The sequence below is a fragment of the Aspergillus pseudonomiae genome, assembly GCF_009193645.1.
Source record: "Aspergillus pseudonomiae strain CBS 119388 unplaced genomic scaffold BDV37scaffold_161, whole genome shotgun sequence".
Taxonomy (NCBI): Eukaryota; Fungi; Ascomycota; class Eurotiomycetes; order Eurotiales; family Aspergillaceae; genus Aspergillus; species Aspergillus pseudonomiae.
Window position 1 is genome coordinate 12382 of NW_022476153.1, and position 26429 is coordinate 38810.

The 26429-nt window shown below is 41.6% G+C and overlaps 9 protein-coding genes across 9 annotated transcripts; 2 read left to right on the plus strand and 7 right to left on the minus strand.

Annotated features, from left to right (window-relative positions):
• Window positions 1–2405: 2405 nt before the first annotated feature.
• Window positions 2406–4727, plus strand: BDV37DRAFT_276968 (DUF3435 domain-containing protein; the record flags this gene model as incomplete). The annotated part of the gene is made up of 5 exons (XM_032085663.1): window positions 2406–2731; window positions 2796–3015; window positions 3217–3392; window positions 3447–3769; window positions 3826–4727. The coding sequence occupies 5 exons, from the start codon at window positions 2406–2408 to the stop codon at window positions 4725–4727; spliced, it is 1947 nt and encodes a 648-aa protein (XP_031934696.1).
• Window positions 4728–5310: 583 nt separating this feature from the next.
• On the minus strand, window positions 5311–5952 carry BDV37DRAFT_289467 (uncharacterized protein; the record flags this gene model as incomplete). The annotated part of the gene is made up of 1 exon (XM_032088474.1): window positions 5311–5952. One exon carries the CDS (start codon window positions 5950–5952, stop codon window positions 5311–5313), a length of 642 nt encoding a protein of 213 aa, XP_031934697.1.
• A 1702-nt stretch (window positions 5953–7654) lies between these two features.
• On the minus strand, window positions 7655–8944 carry BDV37DRAFT_276970 (uncharacterized protein; the record flags this gene model as incomplete). Its single annotated transcript, XM_032085664.1, has 1 exon — window positions 7655–8944. One exon carries the CDS (start codon window positions 8942–8944, stop codon window positions 7655–7657), a length of 1290 nt encoding a protein of 429 aa, XP_031934698.1.
• A 1165-nt stretch (window positions 8945–10109) lies between these two features.
• Window positions 10110–12299, minus strand: BDV37DRAFT_276971 (ankyrin repeat domain-containing protein; the record flags this gene model as incomplete). The annotated part of the gene is made up of 4 exons (XM_032085665.1): window positions 10110–10127; window positions 10374–11012; window positions 11073–12144; window positions 12223–12299. 4 exons carry the CDS (start codon window positions 12297–12299, stop codon window positions 10110–10112), a joined length of 1806 nt encoding a protein of 601 aa, XP_031934699.1.
• Window positions 12300–13063: 764 nt separating this feature from the next.
• BDV37DRAFT_289470 (uncharacterized protein) lies at window positions 13064–13614 on the minus strand (the record flags this gene model as incomplete). Its single annotated transcript, XM_032088475.1, has 2 exons — window positions 13064–13348; window positions 13399–13614. 2 exons carry the CDS (start codon window positions 13612–13614, stop codon window positions 13064–13066), a joined length of 501 nt encoding a protein of 166 aa, XP_031934700.1.
• A 1325-nt stretch (window positions 13615–14939) lies between these two features.
• BDV37DRAFT_276972 (uncharacterized protein) lies at window positions 14940–15653 on the minus strand (the record flags this gene model as incomplete). The annotated part of the gene is made up of 1 exon (XM_032085666.1): window positions 14940–15653. The coding sequence occupies one exon, from the start codon at window positions 15651–15653 to the stop codon at window positions 14940–14942; it is 714 nt and encodes a 237-aa protein (XP_031934701.1).
• Window positions 15654–21584: 5931 nt separating this feature from the next.
• Window positions 21585–23102, minus strand: BDV37DRAFT_292161 (uncharacterized protein; the record flags this gene model as incomplete). Its single annotated transcript, XM_032089124.1, has 1 exon — window positions 21585–23102. The coding sequence occupies one exon, from the start codon at window positions 23100–23102 to the stop codon at window positions 21585–21587; it is 1518 nt and encodes a 505-aa protein (XP_031934702.1).
• A 649-nt stretch (window positions 23103–23751) lies between these two features.
• BDV37DRAFT_276974 (uncharacterized protein) lies at window positions 23752–24264 on the minus strand (the record flags this gene model as incomplete). The annotated part of the gene is made up of 1 exon (XM_032085667.1): window positions 23752–24264. One exon carries the CDS (start codon window positions 24262–24264, stop codon window positions 23752–23754), a length of 513 nt encoding a protein of 170 aa, XP_031934703.1.
• Window positions 24265–24585: 321 nt separating this feature from the next.
• On the plus strand, window positions 24586–25631 carry BDV37DRAFT_289474 (uncharacterized protein; the record flags this gene model as incomplete). Its single annotated transcript, XM_032088476.1, has 4 exons — window positions 24586–25107; window positions 25166–25271; window positions 25323–25534; window positions 25605–25631. The coding sequence occupies 4 exons, from the start codon at window positions 24586–24588 to the stop codon at window positions 25629–25631; spliced, it is 867 nt and encodes a 288-aa protein (XP_031934704.1).
• Window positions 25632–26429: the final 798 nt, after the last annotated feature.

Genomic DNA, 26429 nt, shown 5'->3' on the forward strand with positions numbered 1-26429 from the left:
GTACTCACGTAATTATATATCCTTTATAATCGCAAGATTATCTATTTCTCTTATATAATTAATCTTAATATAGTTTACTTACTAGCACAATTTGGATTAGAACAATTTAAAGGATACAACAGTAATTGGATTTAAGTAGAGTTAAGACTAGATAATTTATTATAAATTATTTTATCTTTTATAATTATTCTATTTAATATCTATTTAGTATTATATTTCTATTATATCTATACGCTATCTTTATACTAAATAATTTTTTAATTATTAGTAATTATTTCTATACCTTAGCTTACTTACTCTTAATATTGGAAGGGCTTAAATTTTTTAAGAAATGGTAAAATATCTCTAATAAATTATTAAAGGATAATCACTATAAGACACTCGCGTAAATTTTTAATTTATATAACAAAGTTACGATACTGGAGAAGATTAAGCGTACCTAGATAATTTACTATTTATTTCTTAATTCGCTAATAAAAGCTAAGCTATTGACAGTCTATAATAAATTTATAACTACTCTAAAGAGTTTTAACTAGAGAGTATATAAAAGCTTTTTATAAGAACCAGAATAGTTGGATAATAATAATATATTTGCGAATAATACTTGGCTTATAAGTTATAGTCTACAGTAACTATTATAGGGCTGTTTAGGTCTAAAAACAATTATATAGTTTAGTAAGATATTAGGGATCTTATTTATCTATACTAGAATCAATATACGAAGTACCGGATAGCCTGCTTATAAATTTACTCTTATTTAAATTAAAGGACAAAGTGATTATTAAAAATAATTTAATAGAGTATATAATAAGACTACTTATAGTATATAACTAGTTTATATATAATAAAAGATAATTAAAAACTATTGTTTTTAAAGAGTATTAACCCATAGTCTTATCGAGAGTTATATACTAAAGAACCTTTATTATAGCTTTCCTTTTCTTTAAATATAATAAAACCCTTTATTCTTTTTAAATATTAACTAGTAATCTATTATTTAGGTCTAGGTAATCTATAATATATTAATAAAATTTAGTTTAAAAAATAATTTATATAAAGAAAATAAGCTGAACTATAAATAATAATCTATCTATAATTCCAGTTCCCAGAATAATAGTATTACTTAGTTAAATACAAAAGAAATTAATTTTCTCAGTCTATTTTAAAGAGAAATATAACTGGTTTCTCTTGCCTCCGTTTTTTCAGTGTTAAATAAGATATTATAATAATAAGTAGATACAGTCAATATCTAATAATATAATTTAACGCAATCTTATATTTGGTATAATAATTTCCAAAATAAATACTTATTTTATATTTATTAGATATATAAACTTTTTACTAACTTAATATAATTTAATATCTATTGATATTATATTTATAAATTAGATAAAATATATTTATTATAGTATACTGTTATCTCTCAAAGTTCGGGGTTAAGATAAATAAAAAGTAGAATAGTAAACTTCTACGTTCTCTATTAAGCTTTAATATCAGAATTAATCTATTTTTAACTTAAGTTTAACAAAATATTATATATTAAATAGTAATATCTATATATCGCACTTATATATTAGGATAATTATATATATATATAATATATCTTCCTAACAATACATAGATATTTCTAGATAAAAATGCCATTATTAGATTTAATTGGGTATATATTATAAGAAAGGTGAAAAAAGTTATAGATTAATAGAGAAGGCTCCAATACAAAAATATTTATTAAAGATTAGAGTATATTTATTTACAGTATAGTCCTCGCCGCAGAGAGCTCTTATCTAGCGGAAAAATTTCGGGATAGCTTTCGGAGAGGTGAAAGCCGTGATTTATATATAAAAAATATAAATCTATAAACAATATATTAGATTCTATATTTTATTTACTTTGGAGAGTTAAATATAAAAATATATTAAAAGATTTATTTTTTATAAAATTAAACTGACCTATGGTGTCTGAGCTTCCTCTTTTGTGGTAGTCTTGTTGCCGCCTTTATGGTTGTTCTACACCGAATCCTATCCACTAGTAAATATGATCACAACTTCTTCCAACTTTCCAAGGTACAGTTTTTAATAAGACCCACTTATCCAGAGAATGTAAAAGTAGACTAGGTATAACTTACTTAATAGTAAGCCCTAGAGTACTATAGTATAGTCTAATCTATTTAATATAAATAGTATACATCCTCCGCCAACTCAAGTAATCAAATATAATTTACAACTTCTAAATTATCGATTTGTCTCTATATCTCTACCCTTCCGCTCTGTTATATTGTTAGTAACCGCCTGCGCTCTTCTACTACAGTACACCCACCCGATTTTATTCGACTACAACAGCTCTCAGCGTCTTACCACGTGGCACGCGCAGGGGGATTGCCTCTTGAGGGCCCTTCCAAATCTACTATGATATCAATAGGGAAGCAAAGGCTTTATACCATGTATTCTCAGGAATACACTGCTACTCCTAGTGATCAGCTGACAATATCATCCATAAGTGATGCCAGCACTGAATCGGAATATCTCCCAGAAGGGGAGGAAGAGAAAGAAGAACAAGACGACGACAACGACAACGACGACGAGGACGAGGACGAGGAGGAGGTAGTGGTGGAAACGAACAATAACAACTGGCTGCAACTGGAGAATGAACTCAATGAAAATGAGCTGCATCAAAGGCAGTACCAGCAAAAGACAATCAATATTAAAAACAGGGTCTGGAGTCTATGGTGCCAGTAAGACTATAAAGCTGCTAAGCTATATTATAGAATAGTTAAAGAAATACTAATCATGGGCTAGATTCTGTATTGCGACTAATCGAGATACTCTAACACTTATAAAAGAAGAGCCACCAAATATCAAAACACTCTGCACATTCTTTGACTATATACTTACAACGCGATATAAGTATATTAACTCTTCTTCGACACTACGAACATACTGGAATTACTGGGTACTTCTGAGACGGGAAAAAGTAGGACTTTCACTTCCAGCAATTACTAAGGACAGGATGGTGGGAGTAAGTTTTAATAATTCACTGTATCCAAAGTCCCTGCTACTTAGTCCAATACTAACCAATCAGGTCCGACAACGGCTAGTGAAAAAATACAATCTTCGAACAGAGAAGAAGACAGAAAACTCAATCTTACGCTGGGAAGATGTCTTTGAGTTACTGAAAGTACTTTGGACTACTGGAGGCGAGGCATGGGACCCAGTACAGCTTTCCTTGATACTTCTACTTGCCGGTATGAGTGGACACCGACCTGATGCACTGCTGTCCCTCAAGAATGCAAATATACAAGTTGCATTACTTCCTACAGGAAGGGAACGACCACATATGGTCCTTGAGTTCAAACCCCATAAGACCAAGCGTTATCGGGGGATGAAAAAGAAGAAGTAAGTCCAGTTCCCCTTCCATAATGTGACCGTCCTTGACCATGCTGCCCATAGTCCGATATTGGGAATACCGGAAGTTCGTAGTGAGCCTTGCTTACTGCTCTGTCCTCAGTCATTTTTATTATCTTTGTTAATACGCAAGTCCGCTTTCCACCATCTCCATATTACATCAGCAACGCAGCTATACGCATTGCAGGTCCCTCCAGATACAGGATCGCTCTTACTTCGCCCTGCAGACCCTGAATGTTTCCTGTTTGATATCACTCCTAGGACTTTAAATACCTGGCTGAAACGACTAGGTGAGCTGGCAGGCTTTAACCTGTCAATTACATCATACTCTCTCCGGAGAGGGGCCGGTGAAGCTGTCAATAGCAGCTGTATGTCCCACATGTCTAAGGTACGCAGGTGAAGTACTTTGCTGACCTATTTCTAGCTGAGATCAGTGAGGCTCAGCAGAATCTGCTCCTCCAGCATGCGGCCAACTCGTCTGTCTATCAGGAGCGGTATGCGCCAGATTATTTTCCCAAGGATTTTAGCGCGGTATGGCGAGGAAGTCAGCCTCAAAATAATGTAATCCGGATGGCTAGTGGGCAAAGCCGCTCGATCGACCTGCGTCGTCCAGTTGATCTTAATAAGGCTCAGGCAACGGAAGCTGATGCACAGCCTGAGGTTCAACGTTGCAAGGCGCGCTGGGAGCGATCTCGACTAAAACTCCAGACAGAATATGGAGCAATGTACAAAGCCAAGGGAACACCATTGTATCAAAAAGCGATGAAGAGGCGAAATGCCTACCACACTGCACGTCAAGCGGCTCGTCGTGAGATGAAGGCACTCATCCGAGCTCGGTTTAATGAGGAGCAACCAAAAGAAGATATTATACGGCAGATATATGGGCTTCCAATGGAATCTAGGAAGGCACATAAGGCTGACCTCGTTCCCTCTGAGCAGCAGCGCGCGTTTTTTCTTCTTTTCCAGTTTGCACCTAAGACAGAGGGTGAAGAAACCGAGTGCAGGGCTGCAGTCGTTGATGCAGTGTCTAAGGTTGGGCCGAGCTGTAAACGCCGGCTTCAGGAAATACATAGCGAAGGCCCAACACCTAGATGGATGACAGCAGCGCTCCAAGGTAAGCGACATGTCCAATTGGCGCGACGACAATGCCTCTTGTGTATGATCTATGGTGTTCGCGGAGAGCCTTTCACTCGAGATTCAAGCTTCGAGCGGCATATCCGTAGAATCCATAACAAGCAAATACAGTGTCCTGATCCTGCCTGTCAGGATATGCTTATTGGCCACATTGATATTGCTAATCATATGCGATATATACATGGAGCATAGTATTTCTCTCTCTTATACGTGCTTTTATTGGTTTTCACAGTGTACGCTTTATCCGAACCCCTGTTTTTAGACATATTGTTATTCTGAGAAAAGGCGTTCAATAGTCTTACATATGCCACTGTTATCTGAGTTAAGTTTATAGAATAATACTTGTTCTATATATAAGGATTCTGACTTTTTTATTGGTTGAAGCAAGTTTAGTAAAGCCTTACCTTACTAATTAGTCCTATAGCTACTCGCTGAAACACACCTGAAAGGGAAGATTTCAAGATTTTCAAAAGAGTTATAAAGTATCTGAAAAAGGGAGAATAATTATTTCCCTCTTACATTCGTGCTACTTAGTTAATTATAGGTGTTTCTCTTATATCCTACTTAGCCTAAAGGGCTGAACCCAAGTAGTAGATCATCTATTACAATAGTATTTATACTTTCATTATATCTAGTATCTACTTTGGCCACCCTTTTAGATAATATCGACTGAATATAACATATTTCCCTTTAGCACATTTTGCTGCCTTAGAGCTATTCTCCGATATTCCGTAAGCCCTGAACTAATATACTTCTAATACAAAGTGTCAAGTATTTAAAATTTTACTGCTTCCTCGCCTAGTTGTATAGCGAAGAAGTCAGCATACTCTTGGTCAATTCGTTTTAAAGCTGCAGTGAATTCTTGTTGCGATTTCTGAAGCTTTGTAAAACTAGTATCAATCCTGTCGATCATAACGCGGTAGTCATCAATTGCAGTACGGAGCAAGCTTGTGTTGCGAGACCATATGGTACCAAGCACGCTTTGTCTGAACAAGACAGATTGTCGCTTGTTATTTGTGGTTAATGTATCAAGGCGGTGGAGGCAAGCACGTAATTCTTGAACTGCTGTATACGCCAGGAGAACAGTTTCGATTTCAGCTTGGAGCAGGATCGATGCTCGCCGAACCTTGCGATAATAGGCATTCTCAGCTCGTAAATAGGATGCCTCATATACTGCTCGCAAAAGATGATCCTTCTCAGTATAGAGTTCCTGCTTCGACCACTGTAACCGACATGGGAGCAACTCCACGGCGGAGCTATGGCCCCCGTGCTGTACAATCTGGAACTCAACTGATGTCGGTCGGTCAGGCCGGGACCAATTATCAGTGAAACTTGAAACCGTGGAAACTGCTTGGTGACGGGGTCGCTGTAGCTGGGTTGTTGACAGCAGAGGTTGATAGAGCTTATTACTGGCCATAGTTTACCTAAGAAAAGCTCACATCCACCGTACTAGATCCAACATATATTAGCAATAAAGAGGAAGAGAGGTATATAAAGATATATAGCTAGTAATTGTTATAGAACAATTGGAAATATCGTACATAGACATAACTTTATCCAAGATCAACCCGTGTTATTATTAAGATACTATATCTCAGATCAAAGTGCGATTCAACGGCCTAAATTACTATAGTAAAATAGCCCACTATCCAATAACAATATATCTATATAATTTTGACTTCTGCATATAAAATATAGTAGTAGTATTCTCTAAACTCTAAAACGTATACTAGCTAAATAAATTTCTGAAGTAAGCTACTTCTGAGATTAGCTATATTTATAACTTAAAAGAACCTATAATATATGCGGATATATAGTCAATCCTTTCATATATACATTGGTAATTCCTGGGTCATGCCTTCCTATCGTATTTCCCAATGGGAGGAGAACAAAGGATATTGGCGGCACATTCAGGAAAGAAGATTGATTAATCTTCCCCCTACATTTAACCCGACATTCAGGACATTGCACATATATATGGTCTGATTCCAATCGTTTGTCGTTATACTTCTCGTAGACAAGTAAACTAAAACACATGCGATGGAACATATGACCGCAGGGCACAGCAATAAAGTCTTGCACACCTGTCTCGAGGCATATAAGACATTTTATTCCTTTCTGACTATTGGCAAGATGGGAAGATGTTGAAGCTACAACATGACTTTGTCTGTTTACTTCCTCTTCATCTTCAATAAGGATAGCGGAATCTGCCCACTGTAGTTAGTATTTTAATATTAGACTAGATTAAATCAGAGATTTCTTACCGCGCGTAGTACCGGGTCGAGGAATATACAAAGCATCTGGAGTTGCCAATCTATCTCTTGAGATATTGGACCTGGTAGCGGAATAACATGCTTTATCATGATGCGAAGGTAGCAGTATCGGCGATTGAGAGACTCGAGTCCCTGGGTATTGTAGGAGATGGTTAGCTGGAATTGGAGATTTGTTACATTTGTATGTAATAACCTACTCGAAAGCCGTTCCATATCCGATGAGTAAAGCTCTCGGATCACCATATGGTATAATACTGTCACGTGTCCTCTCATTCAGGGTAGATATAAGTTAACTAGATATTATTGAGTAGAGATTATAATTATAAAGGCTTTCTAAGAGGGAGTTATAATACTTTAAACGCGAATATAGAGATAGAATTTCTATCCTATAAAGTATACAGTACTAGAATTCACTTTTATACTCTATTTTCTTACGCAACCAGAACTTTATTTAAACTATTAATTTAAAATTTTATTTTATGATTGGCTTAGGTTCTTTGTAAAGAATTTCTGGAAAAGAATAATAATTTCTTTCTAGCCAATCTGTGTATCGCTGTATACTAATTAGTAAATACTAAATAGAACAGTCAGAATTTATATATCTTGATCTTATTCCTTCCATCACTCTTTATATCAGCTATTCTATAGTGTAGTTAATCCGTGGAATATATAGTATATAGTATACTTCTTTATCCTAAGCTTTTCTTTAGTCTGTTAGGTGTTCTTTATTTTTGCGGTGACTAGGTAGGTGCTTATAAACTGTTATTATGTAATAGAGGCTCACTCCATATAACTAACTATTATAACAAGAAGATGACTAAGGTACATAGGGTCAGGCTCATGTATTTAGAAATCACACTCTGGTAGTGTTAGTCGACGTGAAGCACCCAGATACCTTACAGGTGTTTCCATCGCAGTATAATCTGGGGGTCCGGGCGGTACATCGTTGTATATTGGGGGCACCTCTTCATCCCAGCTAATGCCAAGTCCGCTGCGCTCAGACATGCGCAAACCTGAACACATACGAAGCACAATAGCAGGGCTCGATGTTGCAGTTATCCAGGCATTGCGCTCCGCAGCAATCAACTCAATGATAAGACTGTGTTTGACCTCCAATCCTTTACTATCCGCGACATCACACACCGGTTCACGAGTATAGTCGATACTCGCTTCAAACTGCAAACTAATCTCATCACTCCCTGAATCTAACTTGTACCTCGACCCGTTACTCTTCTTATTGCGCCCAATAACTCGTGTGGTTCTGTGAATAACACCCTCCGCTTGAGACTTCGACGCATGCTTAGAACAGGGATGAGATACTATTTTCACATGCTCTTTGATATGCCATTTGACATTTTGTATGTATAAATGGTTTCGGTTAGGCTTCCCTTTATCCATGACCCCGCTCAGCGCCACTCGGACAGGAAAACTACCCATAGGGTGCACAACTGACGGCACAATAACGTGACTGGTCAGGTTCGTCCGTGGAAACGTGTAGAGCAAGGATGTCTCATTTCCCTGGGGAAGGGCGCGTTTGATGTGCAAAGGCATCGTGGATGAGTAGCTTCTACCAACGATGTCTTCCGCCTGGGCCGAAAGCACATACGCAATGCCGCCTAAAGGGGTGTTGCAGAAAGCGGGCAGCTGACCAGGGAATAGATAGCTAAAAGGGAATTCGTGATGACCTAACGTGAGGTACATAGGTCTGGTTATGAAGTTCCAATTTGACAGCTCTTCAACTCGAGACGCACAGCTAGGGCATCCCTTTACGACCGGTTTCACAGTTGTTAAACGAATTGCCAACGTCAGATTGAGTTTGATAATCTCAATTGGCCTTGTGTGTTCCCCGATGGTAAATTGTAAGCGGCCCGAGAAAAGAGCGCCCACTGAGTTGGTAGGGTCCCCATGGCATATAAGTGGTGGTGATTCAATGATGATACTTAATTTGGCCGTTTCACTCGGCCTAGCGTTCCTGAGATGCCCTTTCGAATAGGTATGTATTCCCTCGCTCTGACGGAACCCTTCTTGATAGGCTGTGCGAGGCTGAACGATGTGACGGAGGGTGAGGTGTATGTAGTATTTCCCGAGCCACGCCTTTTTCTTGTCTAAACCTGCAGATGACTTTCCCGATATCATAGTGTCATCTGTGTTGATATTCATTGAGACTACTGACAAAATATTGATCGAACAGCAGAATAGCACAAAGTATAAGATAATGTTCTTGAAATAATAAGAGGGTCGTTTTTGATTATTTTTGCAGTCCAGAGTCAGGTGCAGATCAAAGTCTGTCTCACTAGATTATAGAAGAGATTCGTCTCCTTTTATACTAAAACAGCCTTAACAAATCACTGGAGGTAACTAAAGCTTATTCGTAGTGCATGGTTAGTAAGCTTGGTCTTCAATATAGTTGCCTTTGATATCTATACAATGATCTGCGGAGTTGTAACAGCAGTTGCCTCAGGCAACTAAACCGTACCCCGTAAGCGAGGCGCCGGTGGGCCGCTGGCTGCCCTAACGCACAAATGTATTTATACCAAAATCGCGCTGAGGACTCCGACCCTCAAGCGATTTGTTCTGTTACACTTTCTATAGGAACTGCTATACAATCCTGAACAGCCTTTAGCTTCCCAGTACTACAATCTCATCCCCACTAAATATACGTTGTGTATAACGCGTAATACGCTATTCCCCATTTGGGATAGCGTCAAACTCGCCCGGCGGGACCCTGTAGTACAAAAATAAATGTTGAATAGAGAGTAGTCGGTCTAATATACTAACCCAGGCCTGAAGCTAAAGTGACCTAATTAATAGAGAATAAGGTACAATTCTTTTTATATAGATATCTACCTGGCCTGAATACCGGCTGCAGATTATCTAATTAGAGGGGCAGGCTACTGCAGTTGACTACATACTAGTATTCTATGGTTAACAAAAGCTCCTCATTGGGTGCCTTTTGGGTACTATTATACGTTTCTTTTAGGAGCTGTGCTTGCTTACCGTTTATAATATAAGCACAAGACATCTCCTAGAGTAAGGTAAGCTGCTGTTGCTTATCTAGTGCGCTTTTAGTAGGTTCCTGGCCCGACGAGATTTATCTCGCGAGTAACTTTATCCTCTTGATAAAAGACCTTGTGTCATATAAGCCGTCGCCTAAGTATATTCTACAGAGGTATAAAAGGCGGATTCATGAAAAGTCTTGTAATCTGGACCTAATTTTTCTATATATTGAACGCCTTTTTATTGGCAATTAGCTATCACTAAATCGAGCCGGGCCTAAAACAGGAAAAGGGTTTATCAATAACTAGTATAAATTTCTATACTATATGTTATAGTAGATTGCTATTATATTATAGATTATTATTCGAAATAAGATCCTCTCTTAAGCTAAGGTACTATTCCATATCTCCACTATCAGGAAGAACGCAATAAAAAGAAGCAGTGAATTGCTGGTTTGTCCACTGCACAACTGTTGGGAGGTTCGATATTCTATCCCGAGATTGAAAATCCCATGATTCCACTGGTGTAAGCTTATCTCTGTCCCTACATATTTCTCGTAAGACTTTACTTGCGCCTTTAGGTGAGCGATGAGAAGAAGGTGCCGTATAGCAGAGGAGTTTCCGTTATGCGTGGCCCACCATAGTGCACTGTGCCCTGAGTTATCGGTCAGATTAACATTGGCTGCAGGATTCCGGAGGATGTGTTCTACAACTTCTGTATGGCCCCCACGCGCAGCAAGGAGAAGTGCAGTTTCACCTCGCCAATTCTGAAAGTTGATTCGGGATCCCGTTCTTTGAAGTAAGAGTATTGCAATCTGACAATAACCCTCCTTAATAGCAATCATCAGTGGTGTTTGTACCAGCTTCCACCTTTTCCATCGCTCACTTCCATAGATTGGCGGTCGTTGAGCTGGTGAGTCATTATTTAACAGGAGGTCTTTCCTGGTAAGAAGTAGTTGTACCATTGGGATATCTCCATTATAGACAGCTATCCTGAGTGGTGAATATCCGAACCTATCCAGAGCGTTTGGATCTAAGTTCTCTCGCTGTAAAAGAGCACGGGTAATAGCTATATTTCCTGCCTGCACGACATGATGAAGAGATGTTGTCTGATCGAGGCCGATTGCGTTGACATTGATGTTATCTTTATGTAATAGCCACTGAGCCACGCATGGGTGCATTCGGAATGTTGCCCACCAAAGCGGTGTCTGGCCGTGTTCATCTTTGGCGTTGACATTAACTTTAGAATTGCTAAGAAGAAGTTTAACCACAGATAGTCGGCCATGTATAGCAGCCTCATGCAGCGCCGTCCATCCGTCATAATCAGGTATACTCGGATTGGTATTCTGATGGTGAAGCAACTGTTTGACATCCTCATAATGTCCTATACTTGCAGCCAGGGCCAATGGTGTTTTTCCCTCCTCGTCCTGTGCATTAGTATCCAACCCACTGGATAGAAGAAGCTCAAGTATATCACTTCGACCGACTAGCACCGCTGTGAATAGCGGGTTAGGCCCAAGCCTTGAGCCAACATCGGAGGCCCCGGGCGACGGACGAAGACCTGGATGTTGCAAAAACATCCTGATCATGGCCATGTGCTCCAGCGAAATTGCCCTCTGGAGCGGTGAGCTATGACTCCCATTCATTATATGCGCCGTAGCTCCTCTGTCCAGTAGCTGTTGCGCTGTATCTACACTGCGGAATCCAACGGCGTACCAGAGTGGTGATAAGGAAAAGCTATCGTAGACATTCACCTCAATATCTGGACGCTTGAGAAGGATGTTCATAGAAGAATAAAACCCTCTTTGTGCAGCGTCAAGCAGTGGAGTACAGCCCTTGGAGTCACTGTGAGTGACATCAGTCCTTGTATCGGTGAGAAGCATCTCCATTATACAACTTCTGTCGTACTGCACGGCATGGAATAATGGTGTCCGACTATGTTTGTCTGCCGTATTCACATCGGCGCGATCATCCGAGAGAAAGCATTGAACGACATCACGGTGCCCATTCAAAACAGCTACTGCAAGGGGCGTCCACCCGCTCACGACATCGGGGCAATTAACCAGCACTCTGTTTTCTTGAAGAAGTCGCGAGACAGTTATAGAATGGTTTTCAGCTGCCGCACACCAGAGGGCTGTCTGGCCTGAAGGGTTGGTCGCGTTGAGCCGGGTACTTGGATTCTGGAGAAGTAGCTCCATCACGAGTTGGGATCCGAACTTGGCTGCGACTATCAACGGAGTATTTCCTTCAGATACAACATCCGCCGTGGCACCTGGCACTTGAAGGAGGAATTGGGCCGTCCGGAGTTTGTCATGCCGTGCTGCCCAGAACAGAGCTGAGCTACCTTGCTTTTCAATATTGAATGAATACAGAGCCCTCATAACGATTGAGGACATGTTTTTGTTAATCAAGGAAAACGATAAAAGATCTTTGGCTGTGCAAAGTTTGTTGGTAATGTATAAAAGCATCTCTGGGGGTAGCTCTGTAAGATTCATCTGTACACCAAAATACTTTTTGGAGTCACTTCTGGAACCCATTTCCTGTGCTGGATTGAGTGGTTATATAGTGAAACAGCAAACAATAGAAGGTTTAAAATAGTAAGAGAACAGGATAATAGCATACTGTTATAAAGCAAAGGTCTATAACAAGGAAATAATTCAAGGAACCTGTTAAAGAGTGTCTATTGCTGCGTACAATGCTTAACTTTGTAGGCTCTCAGTATATTGCGATAAGCGTTTTATGCACTGCATGCGAATTTAATATACTTTTAAAATACATAGTAATTTCCTTTTGACCAATTGTATTTATCAAGACATTGTGAATTATTATGCCATATGCCATATAGACATGTACATAGGTGTAAGATTTAAATTTTATTAATACCAGTGTATAGGTTCACATGTCATACTTCTTTCGTACCTGACAATCCTTACTACTCCAGCAGCTAGCAAGACAACGTTACGGATATAGATACTATTTAATCTTTCTAGCCCCAAAGGCATCGATCTAGAGATACCTTAAATATGATTGTCCCGTATATTCTAGTATTCTGGTGTTTCTGAAATCTAGGACTGGTTCTACACAAGGTATTTCCCTGTTTAATACGGAGAGTTTCTATATTGTCTCAAGGAAGCTATATTACATACACTGTTTTAGATTCTTCTCATCGAGTATAGTATAATAGGAAGAAGTATACTGAAATGAATTGAATGGCGGCTTTTTAAGCTAGACATAATGTCACATATCCGTATGATGTAATTCAAGTTCTTGCTTCAGTAGCCCCATCGAGAACATCCTGCGACAAACATGGCCCAGTAGTGTTGGAACAAAATTGTATGTCGACTGGCAGAGTTGGTATCTCCTCAAGTTGGCTAGGGACTCCTAAAGGATCATTGGACTGATCAAATGGGAAAGGTCCGGTGGGAAAGTTAAGAAGCCCATATGACATGGTTTGGCTTTCTGTAGCCGAGGATTCTTCAACACCAGGCTGCGATGCACCAAAGCTCGCTGGAGTCAACAGCTTTGCAGACGGGAACAGGCGCCTCTATATCATGGTCAAAAACTGCAGCAACCTTTGTTAGGTTTTGAACGTACAATCTGAGTAAATGACGGCGGAAACCGCTTATCCAGGGTATTTCTATACTCAGTAACCCTTCCATCACGGTCTTGAATAAACATATACACCCTGGCGCCGGAAAGAAGACCGTAGTCATGTAGGCCTTGAACGGTACGCTCTTTCCGTCGTTTTAAACGTTCTCGGGAGTTCTTAGTCCTCCGGCGTTCCTGATCCTTTTCTTGCTTAGTAGTCATGATAGTAGGCTGTTTTCCTCCTTAGCAACAACTTTAAGGGGCGAGTACCCTTTTGTATGCTCTCTATATCGCACCTTTCTCAGTTAACCTTCTTCGGGAGTAGAACCAGAACTAAAGCGCTGTTAAAAGAGTGGCCTAATCAATACTTCTATCCAGTATCCCTGGAGCAGTAGAGGAGGATCAACAGAATCCCTTGGATCTTTCGTTATATAATACCGGTGGTACATTGGAAATTGATATATACTATACTATTAAATGGCCCTCTTACTAAAGAACAAGGGATGGTGTCCAATATTCTTAGGATGCTATATCTATTTTCTTAAAAGATATAACTGGACATTACTATAAGACCTAAAGTGACGCGGACTGATGACTCGCTAAGGTAGAAATATAACCGTATACGTAAGCTGGATGTTAGACCTTCCATGTCTATGACGGCCCTACCGACTATATCTATTAACAACTCTGTTTCTTCTTTAGTAACCATAACTCCCTGAATTATATTCTAAAGTAGCTATTAGTATTGCTGATCCCCAATAGAGTAAATACTTAATCGGGCTGCATTATTTCTAAATTTTTACAATGGCCTCTATAGAAGCGCAGTCTTACATCGACGCCTTCATAACATCTTGGCTCGAGATTCTAACTGGGAAGTGGCTCCACAGTAGGTTCACTGTTTAGACCAGGATGGTAATCAAGAAAGTATTGAGATCAGCCCCGTATAGTATGTCCAAGATAAAATACATAAATTCCTAGAAGGATAACGTTATGTCCGTTCGCTAAGTAATAATAGTACATGGGGGTAATTTATCGAGTTTAAATCTTGTAGAAATAAGAACAGCTCGTTGAGTAGCTACCGCCGTACGCCCATGCACCCTAGTTAATTAGGTGGGTCTGTTCCCTATGGGAGGTATAGTACTAGCGTATCACCCGTGATAGATATTCTTTTATTATACTAAATTATGATTGCGGTCGCATATAATAAGGCAATGTGCCTCAGGCTGATGCACGCACCAGGGGCCAGAGTATGATACGTCCTAAAGAACAAAGCCTTTCTAGTTATATAGAGACTTGATGTACATGTAGTGAAGGATCTCTAGCACCGAAAATATATTGTTACTTGACCGTGAGTCTGGGCATTAAGGACTAAGCGCAAGACTTTGACAAGGCCAAGGGTCCTATCATACTTGACATAACTACAGGATAATGTTACCTTTGGAATACAAGAGTGAATCTCAACAATTAAATAAGCCTTCTAGATGTCTTGGCTAATTTTGAATTTAACAGCATAGTAGATGATGCGCCGAGGTACAGTCAACCCTAACTTAGCGGTGGGGACCCATCACCGAATTCTGCATCATCCCTTCACCATAAACCAAGATTGTAGATTGATCTGTAGGCACTGGAGTATTTGCGCGGAGGGTATTCCTTCCATTGCTCCCTGCCAATGGGATGCCTGGCCACCCACCACTATCCATCCCATCGAAACCTGTACTGCCCAGATAGTATGGGTCGATTATAGAAGGTGCTAAGGCAAGTTCCTCGCATGGTGTTTGATCTCCCTGGGAATGCTGATTTTCCTCAGTCATGATCGTGTGGTCGAACCCAGTATCTACGCCAAAGGTAGCGGAAGGAGGGCAGCAATAGGATTGACTCGGCATGTTTCCCTCCGAAATGCTGGGAGGCTGGCCACACCATTCACAGCTTTTGGTGCTTAATAGGTCGTGAGAAAAGGGACACTGGATGTACGTCCACGGGCCTTGTTCTTCCGAATATCTCCACCGTGGGGCGTAGACAGCAAGTCCTACTGTTTCGTCCATCGAACTGTATAGAGACGTCGAAACATTCCCGGTGGTCATTTCGGGGGCTGTTAAATGAATAAACTGATGGTAGCTTTGCATATTGGATAAAAGGCTTGACGGATTCGAGGTTGAATCAGTTATAGTATGATTCTCAGGGGGCTGCCAGTCGCTGGTATGGGTGCTTAGGCCGTCGGTGTAGATACCCATACCAACAGTTGATGATTCAACACAGCGCATCTCCGTATTGAGCATATTGTTAAAACTTGTGGTAGTAGAAGATGGAAATTCCATGCCTGTAGTACTTTCAACATTGGGTTGACTGGCACAAATATAATCGTGGTAGTGGTTGCCAAAGGCTGCACTCGGCGTATCTTGGCATGCACCTGCTTTCCTCCAGATCAAGCTATTATCATCCCACAGGGAACTTCCACTTTCAGAATCCATCAACGACTGACAACACTGTTAAAAAACATCACAAAGTGTGTGGGCGCTTTCCGTCGTGAGATTTAAAGTAAATATTATGAAGTATCACTTACAGTGTTCCTTTGGGAAGACATAATCCACGGGGTTCCATACTCTCGCGATGGACTAGCTTTGAACTATTCGAGACGGGTTAGATTGTTGAGTCTAACTTCAGGGAAGGGGATCCTCACTTCAGGTAGGACATAATCTAATGCCTGACTAGTACGAGGGTCGAGAGTCTTATCTATTAATTCAGTGGCGGGGCCGTTCAAATCCACTGATCCATTCTGTCCTAGTTCAACAAGGTTGTTGGCTATCTGATAACGGCGGTCTCCGAGTTCTCTGCTAGCTGCGTTCTGCGCTTCCTGCTTTCTGTCGGTCATATTGGCGGGGCCACGGTCTTTATTGATAGCTATCCAATTTTCTTTTGCCGTACTTAGAAGACTTTCGAGATAGCCTTTTAGGAAACCTATGTCCAGGGTTGGGAGAGATTTGGCCTGTCTATTTCATTATCTTTTATTGTCTATGTTCCACTAGCTCTATTTATATATACAGCACCTGGTGGCCAATACAAAATCTTGGGATACTATCCAGACAGGGAAAAGGAAAAAAAAAATTGGAATGCTATCTATTCTATGTTTGGGCTCTGACTGGAATCTAATAACGGAATGGAATACGGATACTATTTCTACTGGGGCTAGAGAGCAGCGAGATCGGGCTTAAATAACGATACTTAAATGCTTAATGTAGCACTCGTTCTATTAAAAAGAAATACTTTTCCCTGTCAGACCTATATACATGGTTTCAGCCTTTGTTCCTCGTTATCCTTATAGACCTCCATTCTCAGAAACTCGTGCAAGATGTCGCTTCTGGTCCTTCCCACAGAACTCTTACTGTGTATTCTGGACAGTCTGGATAAATCAGGTGATATTCTTTCTCTGTGCCTCACACATCCCAATCTATGCAAACGACTTGTGCGCGCTCTCTATATGTTTAATGTTAAATGGCAACACAGCTCCGCACTACACTGGGCAGCATATCACGGAAATCTAAAAGTCGCTTGCATACTGGGCTCCTATAGTGCCAATATCAATTCCCTCATCAAGGGAATTCCACCCCTCCATCATGCTGTGAGCTGCCAGCAGATTGACCTAATCAAATGGTTCCTTTCTTGGGATCATCTTGATATCAACGTCCAAGACCCCTTTCGCAAGACTGCTCTGCATCGCGCCGTTCTCAAAAATAATGAAGAGGCAGTAGCTCTGTTACTTCAGAAAGAAAATATCAACGTGAATACGCAGGATATAAACGGAATGACCCCACTACATCGAGCTATTCTTCGCGGCAATCTATCGATTGTTCAACAACTTTTAAATTATAGCTCAATTGACCTAGAGCTTCGCGGTATGGATGGTCATTGGGAGATCTATGATGAATCACCGCCCCTGTGTGTTGCCGTCATGCGCGGTGAATTTGATATTGTCCGTCTTCTACTTTCGTTTCCGATCAACGTCAACAACAGCGACAACGGTGGCAAGTCTGCATTACACCTCGCAGTGAATAATGCTGACTACAACCTCGTTAAGCTGCTCCTGGACCAGCCGGACATTGACCCGAACATCCAAGACGATGAAGCTACTGCCGCTATACATATAGCTGCCAAAGGGGGACATCAGGCGATCGTTAAGCTGCTCCTCAGCCAGCCAGGTATTAACCAGAACATCCAGAATAACTTTGGAGATACTGCTCTACATATAGCTGCCCAATTTGGACGTGAGTCAATAGCTAAGCTTCTTCTCCACCAGCCTGGCTTGGAGGTGAATATAAGGGACCATCAGGGACAGACTCCTTTGTGGTGGGCCACAAAGAACAATCACCTCTCCCTTGTTAAGCAGCTATTGGCAGAGAGCCATGTGGACGTTAATATTGTGGGTCAGGACGCCTCAACCTCTCTCCACCATGCAATTGAGAACCAAAGCTCGCATCTAGTAATGCTATTGCTCTGCACGAACGGGATTGATGTAAATATTTCCGACGAGAGTGGGAAAACACCACTGGAGTGGGCGGTCTATAAAGGTGATATTCAGATGGTCGAAATTCTTCTCTTATCCCCCACCATCAAGATTGAATCGGCACTAGGTAGGGCGGCTGCACTTGGCCACATCCAGATCATTAAACTACTCCTTCAGCGCCAACCCAATGCAAACCTGAACTTCCGTAATGAGTCAGGGATGACTGCACTAGCCCAAGCTGCCTCTGCCGGGCATATGAATATTGTCAACTACCTCCTCCAGAGACGTGATATAGTTGTGAATCTCCACGACTTTGACATATAAACGCCTCTGTGGTGGGCGGCTATGTTATCCATTAAGAATTTACTTACTCTTTTGAACTAGAGTAAGCCTCTTATCTAGCATAGTTCTCCTCTCCGGTTATAACACAATGTAGTGCATATATTCATCATCAGAACTAGCCTTCTTAGCCAGATTCCTAATAAACACACTGTAGAGGGAGAAGTTATATCCCTATGGAGATTTCTTTTCCACTGTCTTGTAGGCCAGAAGTGTCTTACTAAACAGACCTTACAAATCATGGGACTCTAATTAATACGCTTCTATTGTTGCCTATATAGAATTTAGCTTATCTTCAAAAACTGGAAACTCATATATAAGCTTAGCTTCAGAATCCTACTGATTCTCAACGGTACGATATACTCTATTGTATCAATCCTTATAAAGGCCGCTAGAGGGAGGAGGAAACTGATAGCCACCTTCGAAAATTCTCTTACAGGTATCTTTGAAAGCATGACCGATAAAATATAGTCTAGGTTGTTCTAAAGTACTATGGATAAAGGTGATCTGATCTCCAATTAAAGGCGATCTAAAATCACAAACTTTTAACGGATGAAATATATCGACAAAGGAACTGCCAAGATGCGTACTAAATGTGCCTTATAATGACCATGATAGTAAAGAAACAGTGGTACAAGTATCCTAAATATACCTTACTATCACTTCACGGTTCTGAGTGTCTATATATTTTACCCATCAAGTTGAAGCTTAGCTCATATTAAAATTATTTCTTAGGAGATCCAACTTAACATACAGCAACTATGTATTTCCTGACTATTGTAATGGTTGTTACACGATTCAGTATTCTAGCTGTGATGACCAGCGCCTCTCCGCTTGAGGGTTTCGGCGCTAGTCGTCTAGAATATCTTTTTGAGCGTGAAGAGAACGGCCGCGTTTGTGCAGGCCAGTCTTTCCAATATAAAACCCTTGTGTTGAAAATGTACCAACTGACTGTCAATAGGCAAAAACTTCCATAGTACTACAGCTCAAATCAAGGCATTTCAACTTGCTCAAAGCTGTGATCTAACGGGGACAACAATGAGAGGCAACAACGGTAAGCCTACTCCTTCCAAGACAAGCTGACAAACTGATTCTTATGCCGCTAGACAGAAACGGTATTTCCTAAGGAGTTTAAAAACATAGAAGACCTCTATATCCCTGACTGTGCTGGTATCGATGAACCATTCCAGGAGTTTCCAATCCTCTTAGGTGGTCGTATGTTTGGAGGTGATGGGAGCAAGGACCCAGGTTCTGATCGTATTATCTACAAGATAACCAATAGGGATCCAGCTAGTAAGCTACCTAGTGATTTTATACTCTGTGGAGTGATAACACAGATGGAAGGCCCCAAAGGTGGCTTTGTTATGTGTTCTAGCTCCCTTGAGCGCGCTGAAAACTGCGTACACTGATATTTTTTCTGGAGCACCAACATTCAAGTATATGTTGCTACTACTCTATGCTTTAAATATAAGAAAATCCTCTTATAAATTGGGTTGGTCTTAACTAGTGTAAAATATACTAGTTTTGTCAGAGCTTTTTGTTGCGGTCCAGTCTTAAGACACTCTAATAAATTTCCAGTGGCTTATTATCACTGGCCATTGTCTACCACTATTATTATACAGTACTTTGTATCTTTTATAATAGCCTATAATTAAACTCTGTCCTTAGTTTACCTATTAAAAACATATTGTAAGCGTTCTTTTGGTATACTACTAATCAGTGGTATTCCTGCGGAGAATGGTTAATGGGCTTCAGATTTTAGGTACCTAAGGCAGCCGCCCTCTGTATTTACATCTTGACACTCTGTACTAAGCCAGACGAGGTATATATTGACAAGATTATGCCATTCCACTACCTAAAAATGTCCTGACACCAAGAGGTTTCTTATAGTGTAATTTATATGTGTAATTCTGGCTGACAATATATTATCTTTAAAACTATAATCCTCGGTATCACGTGGTCCACTAAAACGTTCTGAGACTAGCGTATCACGCGTTATACAGTATACCCCCTGCCACTAAGAACTTTTGGCACAGCTCGATCTAACGCTGCGTGTCTGCACAATTCTATTCTCATAAAGCGTTGGATGGTGGTCCTCCCTAGGCAACGCGCTACTATCAACAAAGTGGTAATTCAGGCCTCGAAATATGCTACTACTACCTGTTATTCATGGCTCTCTAAGAACAAAAATATAAAGAATAAACTTTAAATCCCAGATATCCAATACACCGCCCTGTTGCGCGATTATCCACGACCGTAATAGGTAATTAAGTTACAAGTCACAATGCAGATTTTCTTGTAGTGTAATTATTAGTCTAGAATTTTAGACCTGTATTCTTATTTTAATAGACTTGCAGGGTAAACTGTATAATACGACAAGCAGACAGATCTAAATAAATTATATAAATTCCGTAGTCAGTGGTTATATGTCAAGGCTCTAATTAGGGATCATCTTCAAGCCTTCATTGATTGCTTGCCTCTAGCTATCTAAAACTATCTACTTTGTGGGACCGCTTAGCGGCCGGAAGAACCCACTTTCCGGGCCAATCGGCTACCAGACGGAATCCCCTAGCCAACATTATATATATCTATCGCATCTAAGTATTGTACCTAGAGAGTACACTTAGGTATAGTATCTAATTACTATATACAAGAAATAAATTTAAATAGTAAGTATAAAATTTTTTACTAAGTATTGTATATAAATGCGATACCTAGATATAGTATCTAGTTATAAAGCTTTATAAATAGAGAGATAAGGTAAAAGAAATAGAATAGCAAAAATAGAAGAGTAGAAATAGAATAGCAAAAATAGAAGAGTAGAAATAGGATAGCAGAGACAAAATTGCAGAGATAGAACAGTAAAAATAGGATAGTAAAGACAGGACAGTAGATACAAGATCTTTCTTAACATATAATAGTCTATATATACGAGAGACTCTCCCTAGTTAATACCGGATACCCCCCCTAGGAATAGCTGGGGATTGACAGCGTCGTCGTGTCCCAGGCAGAATCCCCTAGTCAATATTATATATATAGATCGCATCTAAGCATTGTACCTAGAGAGTACACTTAGGTATAGTATCTAATTACTATATACAAGAAATAAATTTAAATAGTAGATATAAAAGTTTTTACCAAGTATTTTATATAAATGCGATACCTAGATATAGTATCTAGTTATAAAGCTTTATAAATAGAAAAATAAGGCAAAAAAAAAAAATAGAACAACAAAAACAGGACAGCAAAGACAGAACAGCAGAGACAAGACAGCAAAAACAGGATAGTAGAGACAGAATAGCAGATACAAGATCTTTCTCAACATATGATAGTCTACATATACGAGAGGCTCTCCCTAGTTAATACCGGATACCCCCCTAGGGATAGCTGGGGATTGACAGAGTCGTCGTGTCCCAGGCGGAAATAAGAGTAGCAAATTCTGCCCGTCCGCCATTGCTGCCGATAAACTGGATGATATGCTGACTGATCTCATCTTCATATCACATAGTATGATACCCCGCTGTTTGTACCTCTGCACAGTCCGCTTAAATTCTGAGGTACTGCTGGGCTCTGCCGGGTTGACCCGGACGATTGTAGCGATGTTCCAGTGATAGTTCTCATCGTATATATACAGCACGATATTGATCTTGCCTGTATATGAGTTTCTCGATATATTCTTTCTATGAGTCTGGGCTCTTTGTTCGTTGTCTAGTTGATGTGTATTATTGATAGCCCCTGCTGCTACATCATCATTCGAGATCTCCTCCATAGGCTCGCAATGTAAGTCACCGCCCTTTTGTGGACATGGCTCTCCATTGGTATTAATTGCCCCTTCGGTACACCCCTTTGGTAACTTTCTCAATTCGGTAGCATACATTGCCATCGTGCTGCTCGCTTGTTGATGTTGTCGAGTCATATTGTTAGTTGTCATTTGGTGATGAAAGCCCTGCACGGCATGTGATGTGCTCTCTTGGAATTCGGCTTCTTCCCGAGTATATTCTGTATCTGTTTGTGATGGTCTTCGTTCAGCTACCGGCCCTGCAGTAGTATGGTTTTTCGGTCTATTGTGATCGACCTCTATTGAAGGTGAGATATGATTCCACGCCTCTATGGGTTGCCCAAAGCCAGTGATACTATTACACATATGCTGCAATGGATCCTGGTCATGGTGGATCTGACTAGGCCGGCTCTCTGGCACAAACAAAAGTGGCGTAGGACAATAAACGGAATTAGAAGCTTGGCCAACCGCGGGGCGGGCACCGAAAAACGCCAAATAGACACAGCGTCGAACGAAGGCTGTGGTAACTAGGTCCGGGACCGCGGCATCATGTATATGGTCTAGGAAGAGAAGTGCACGATCTTGCACGAGGGCCTTCAGCGTGGGGTGTCCACTACGAAATTTGCGCGGCACCGAGCGGCTGACCCGCGTTGGGGGTACAGTAACAACGCCTTTCGGGCGGATCATGTCAAAACAAGTGATAATATGACCGACAATCGAATCGATGGTCGCGTCGTCAACGTCAAAGGTTTCTGGATCACGAGCCTGAAGCAGAGCATTTCTCGCGATCAGCCGGTCAGGAGCCTGTGCTATTAGCTCCTGGATCTCGCTTGAATTGAAGCCCAACCGATGGGCTAGGTGGCCCATGCCAGATACAACACGCTCGTTCGCGGTGGCACTCCCTGGTCGGGCTAGCCGCTCTTTGCGTTTCGGATCACGGGGCATCTGCGGGTAATGCCGCATGGCGTACAGCCACAGCTGCCTGTAAGCAACCTCGAACTGCTCATCGGCGGATGTAGCGCGCTCAGAGAACGTGTATTCCGATGTTTGGACCATACAGACGTTGTTGCTGGATGATGCGTGTAGACCTTCCATCGTAAGCCGCACGGTGGATCGGGTGCAGGGGGAGAGCCGTGTCAAACAGTGGGCCCAGCTTTCAAAGCACTTGAAGTCATCAAAGAAGGTGTGCAGAGATGGAACAATACCGGTGAATAATTGCAGCCTCGTCAAGATCGCTTCCCGCTCATGCGCACCCATATTTGAGAAGACCTGGCCGCTCAGGACCAGTCCTTGCACGGATTCCGGTTCTGCACACGGGGCCATCAGCTGGAGCGTTTCGACTGTCCGCTGGTCGATCTTCGCAACTGAGATGGGGTCGTTGTCGACAAGAGAAAACCAGAAATCCTTCACGTGGTTCAAATAGTGGGCGATTTCCTAGTTCAGGCTGTGTCAGATGGGGGACTCACGAGGAAGTTGATTAAACCAAACCTCATCACACTTAACCGCTAGCACCCGATGCAGCATACTGATACTCATAGCCGCCCGATTTCCTGGGATCTGAAGAACTGAGTCAAAGGCCTGTTGGAGGCAAGTATTCTTAGCGAGCGCGTCTAAGCGGCTTTGACAGTTTGGACTCAGCCGTGCCCTCCACCGTAGCTCCCCATTTTGGTTTCCGTCTGCCACATACTGACGGATCTTATGATAAATCTCCCCATCGTTTGGGCGCTGCTCGTTGGAGTGTTCTTCAATTAGAGTAGTCCTCAAATCGTCCCCAATGTCTATGCATCATGTCGCTGTCAGTTGGTTTCTCACGCACTAGAGTGTGAGTGATACCGTCCAAGTACAGATCAACTGCCCACCAACGATGGCCCGGCGACAAAACCTTCGAGCCAGCTACAACCCGGTGGCGTCCATGCAGTCCTTGTAGCTGCCCGGGGAGGAATTTTAGGTGGGGCAGTTCGGATTCTGCGCTTGTACGCAACGACTGTGCGGTGACACCTGGCGGTGCGTTCTCAATAGCCGCGGTGAGATGGTCTCGGGAGACAATTGCCGGTATGCGATGGGATATTGTCAAGTTCTGGCATTCCTCCATATAAAAGATGTCACACAGGCGATCAATATTCCTTTGGTCGAGCTGTCGATGTGAATGTAGATCAAAGCTAATCTCATCCAGGTTTACTTTGGCGGTGCCTAGGAATTTAAGATGTCTTTCGGCCGTCACGTGAATTTCTCTCTGTTCAGCCGTGAGAGACTCCATGTTGCCTATCCTGGCTGCAGAATGGGTCACAAGGGAAATAAGAGATAAGGAAGAGCGCCGACAAAAGAGGGAGGATAAGGCTTAACTACGGCTTAGGGGTTGGACAGTTACTCATATATATATAGTCATAGTTATTGTGCGTTCACCTAAAATTGGTGTGCTGGTCCCATTCACAGATGCGCTGATTTTATTGCGAGGTTCTGTGAGTTCACATAACTTGACTTGACTTCCGAGGAGAAAGATTCTCCTTTCTTTCTTCGGCAGGCGGCCAGGTCGTACTAGTTCTCATTGCCTATTATCCTCAAGGATAAGATTTGTTCAATGCAAAGGTTACACTGCGCCGAGCCCAATGGGGCACCGATTGTACAAGCAGAGGATGTACTCTACCTCGCCCAGCCTCACCCACCACAGAAGAGACCAGTCCTCGCAGAGCCAGATATTTATAAAAAGCGAATATGTGGCCAGAAACGGGATCTGGTTCTCCCTGAGACAGTTAAGATGGGGAAACCATCCCACCTGGCTTTCATCGTGCGGAAGGAGTCACCATGGGAGACCTACAGGAAGGTCTATGACTGCAACCTGGATGGTCCTCTTGTAGTAGCGATACCGCGGATTCACCCAAGTCGGCTTGTGGCAATCAGGTCAATCAAGAGGAAAGACATCAACGAGATACCCCGCTTCTTTGAACGCCTGCAACACCCCTGTATCCATACTTGTCAACAATGCTTTTTAGACCAGGACCTAGTCTTCCTCCTCTACGAGTATATCCCCATCTCATTGGACCATATCGTTGCTTGCGAGGCCTACCTAAATGAAACGGAGCTTGCTGCGGTTTTAGCACAGGTAAGTCAATACAACCCCCCATTTCCCATGTACATTCGATCGGAACCTAAATACCTAGTGGAAGGTCCTCGAAGGCCTGCTATATATATCAAGCCAGCGACTTGAGCATCCACAACTAACAACTATCAATATTTTGGCAACGGAGAAGGGAGAGGTCAAAATTGGTCAGCCCACTCAAGTTCATTCCGGAGGTCAAACCTAAGACTCTTTCACAGGTGCCCTCGACGTATGTGTACCACTGAGCGCACATCAAGCCCCGCATTATTCCCAGGCCTTGAAGGCAATCACAATGGAACTGATGCAGAAATACAACGACAGACATAGCGAGATCAGGGTAGATGGTACGCAACGGTGGTCCGACAACTCGTTTAGAACAAGCTTTCTCTCCTCAATTACATCAGATGTGTCGATAGAGAGACTGCGAGAGGTGAGTACTTTATACCATGTAACTGTCAAAGGTTCATATATTGATATAGAGTAGCACCCACTGCTGACAGAAACTCGGTGGTGCAAGGGTCATCTGATGGGTTTGGTATCTTTTGCCTTGCGGTCTTCATTCGTATCTTGCTCTTATTCAACGTAGACTGGAACCTTGTACAGCAGTGGTTCTTCCGTATAGGCACTGCTGTCGGGTCCGCCTATCTGATGCAAAATAATAAATTCCGCCTGGCTACAATTGATTCCATGACCTGCAGATTGAAGGGTCCCTCTTAACCCGTTAACTGAATCTTTAGCTCTGCTTGGCTGATATTCTGTACTGAATTCTGAAGTTTCTTTCTTTTGTTTCTTTCTTTTTTTTGCACAGTCAAAACTCCACATAAAATCACCAGTAATATCATTTTAACCGGCTATTATGTGACATTATTTATATTGCTACTATCAAGTTCCCTGCTTGCCGTATAGATGCATTTCCACTAAATAATACTATAAAAAGAACTCAACCACTGTAGTCGTAGATTTTGTCTAAGTAGCACTATCCAAACAATTGTACTCTGCTAGGGCCAGCTCTGGTACATCATCTGTCTCGGCATATACAGTGAGACGGCTGGGAAGCCTGCATCGAACAGGCTAAACGCAGGACACGTCCCTAAAATTTTGTTTCTACTAATTTCTTATTTTTAATGTGACTGAGAGCCATGCAAACCAGGAACTAAGAGACAACTCTTACAACGGTTACACCGCCTCTTCCCATAGGTACCCGTGACAGGTTCGGATAGCTCGATGCGAGAAGGTCAACATTCATTAAGGTATCTAACTGTCAGAGTAAGGTATAAATAAATCATCCCGTACCTTTTTTTCTTTCCTCCCAGCGCGAAATTTGT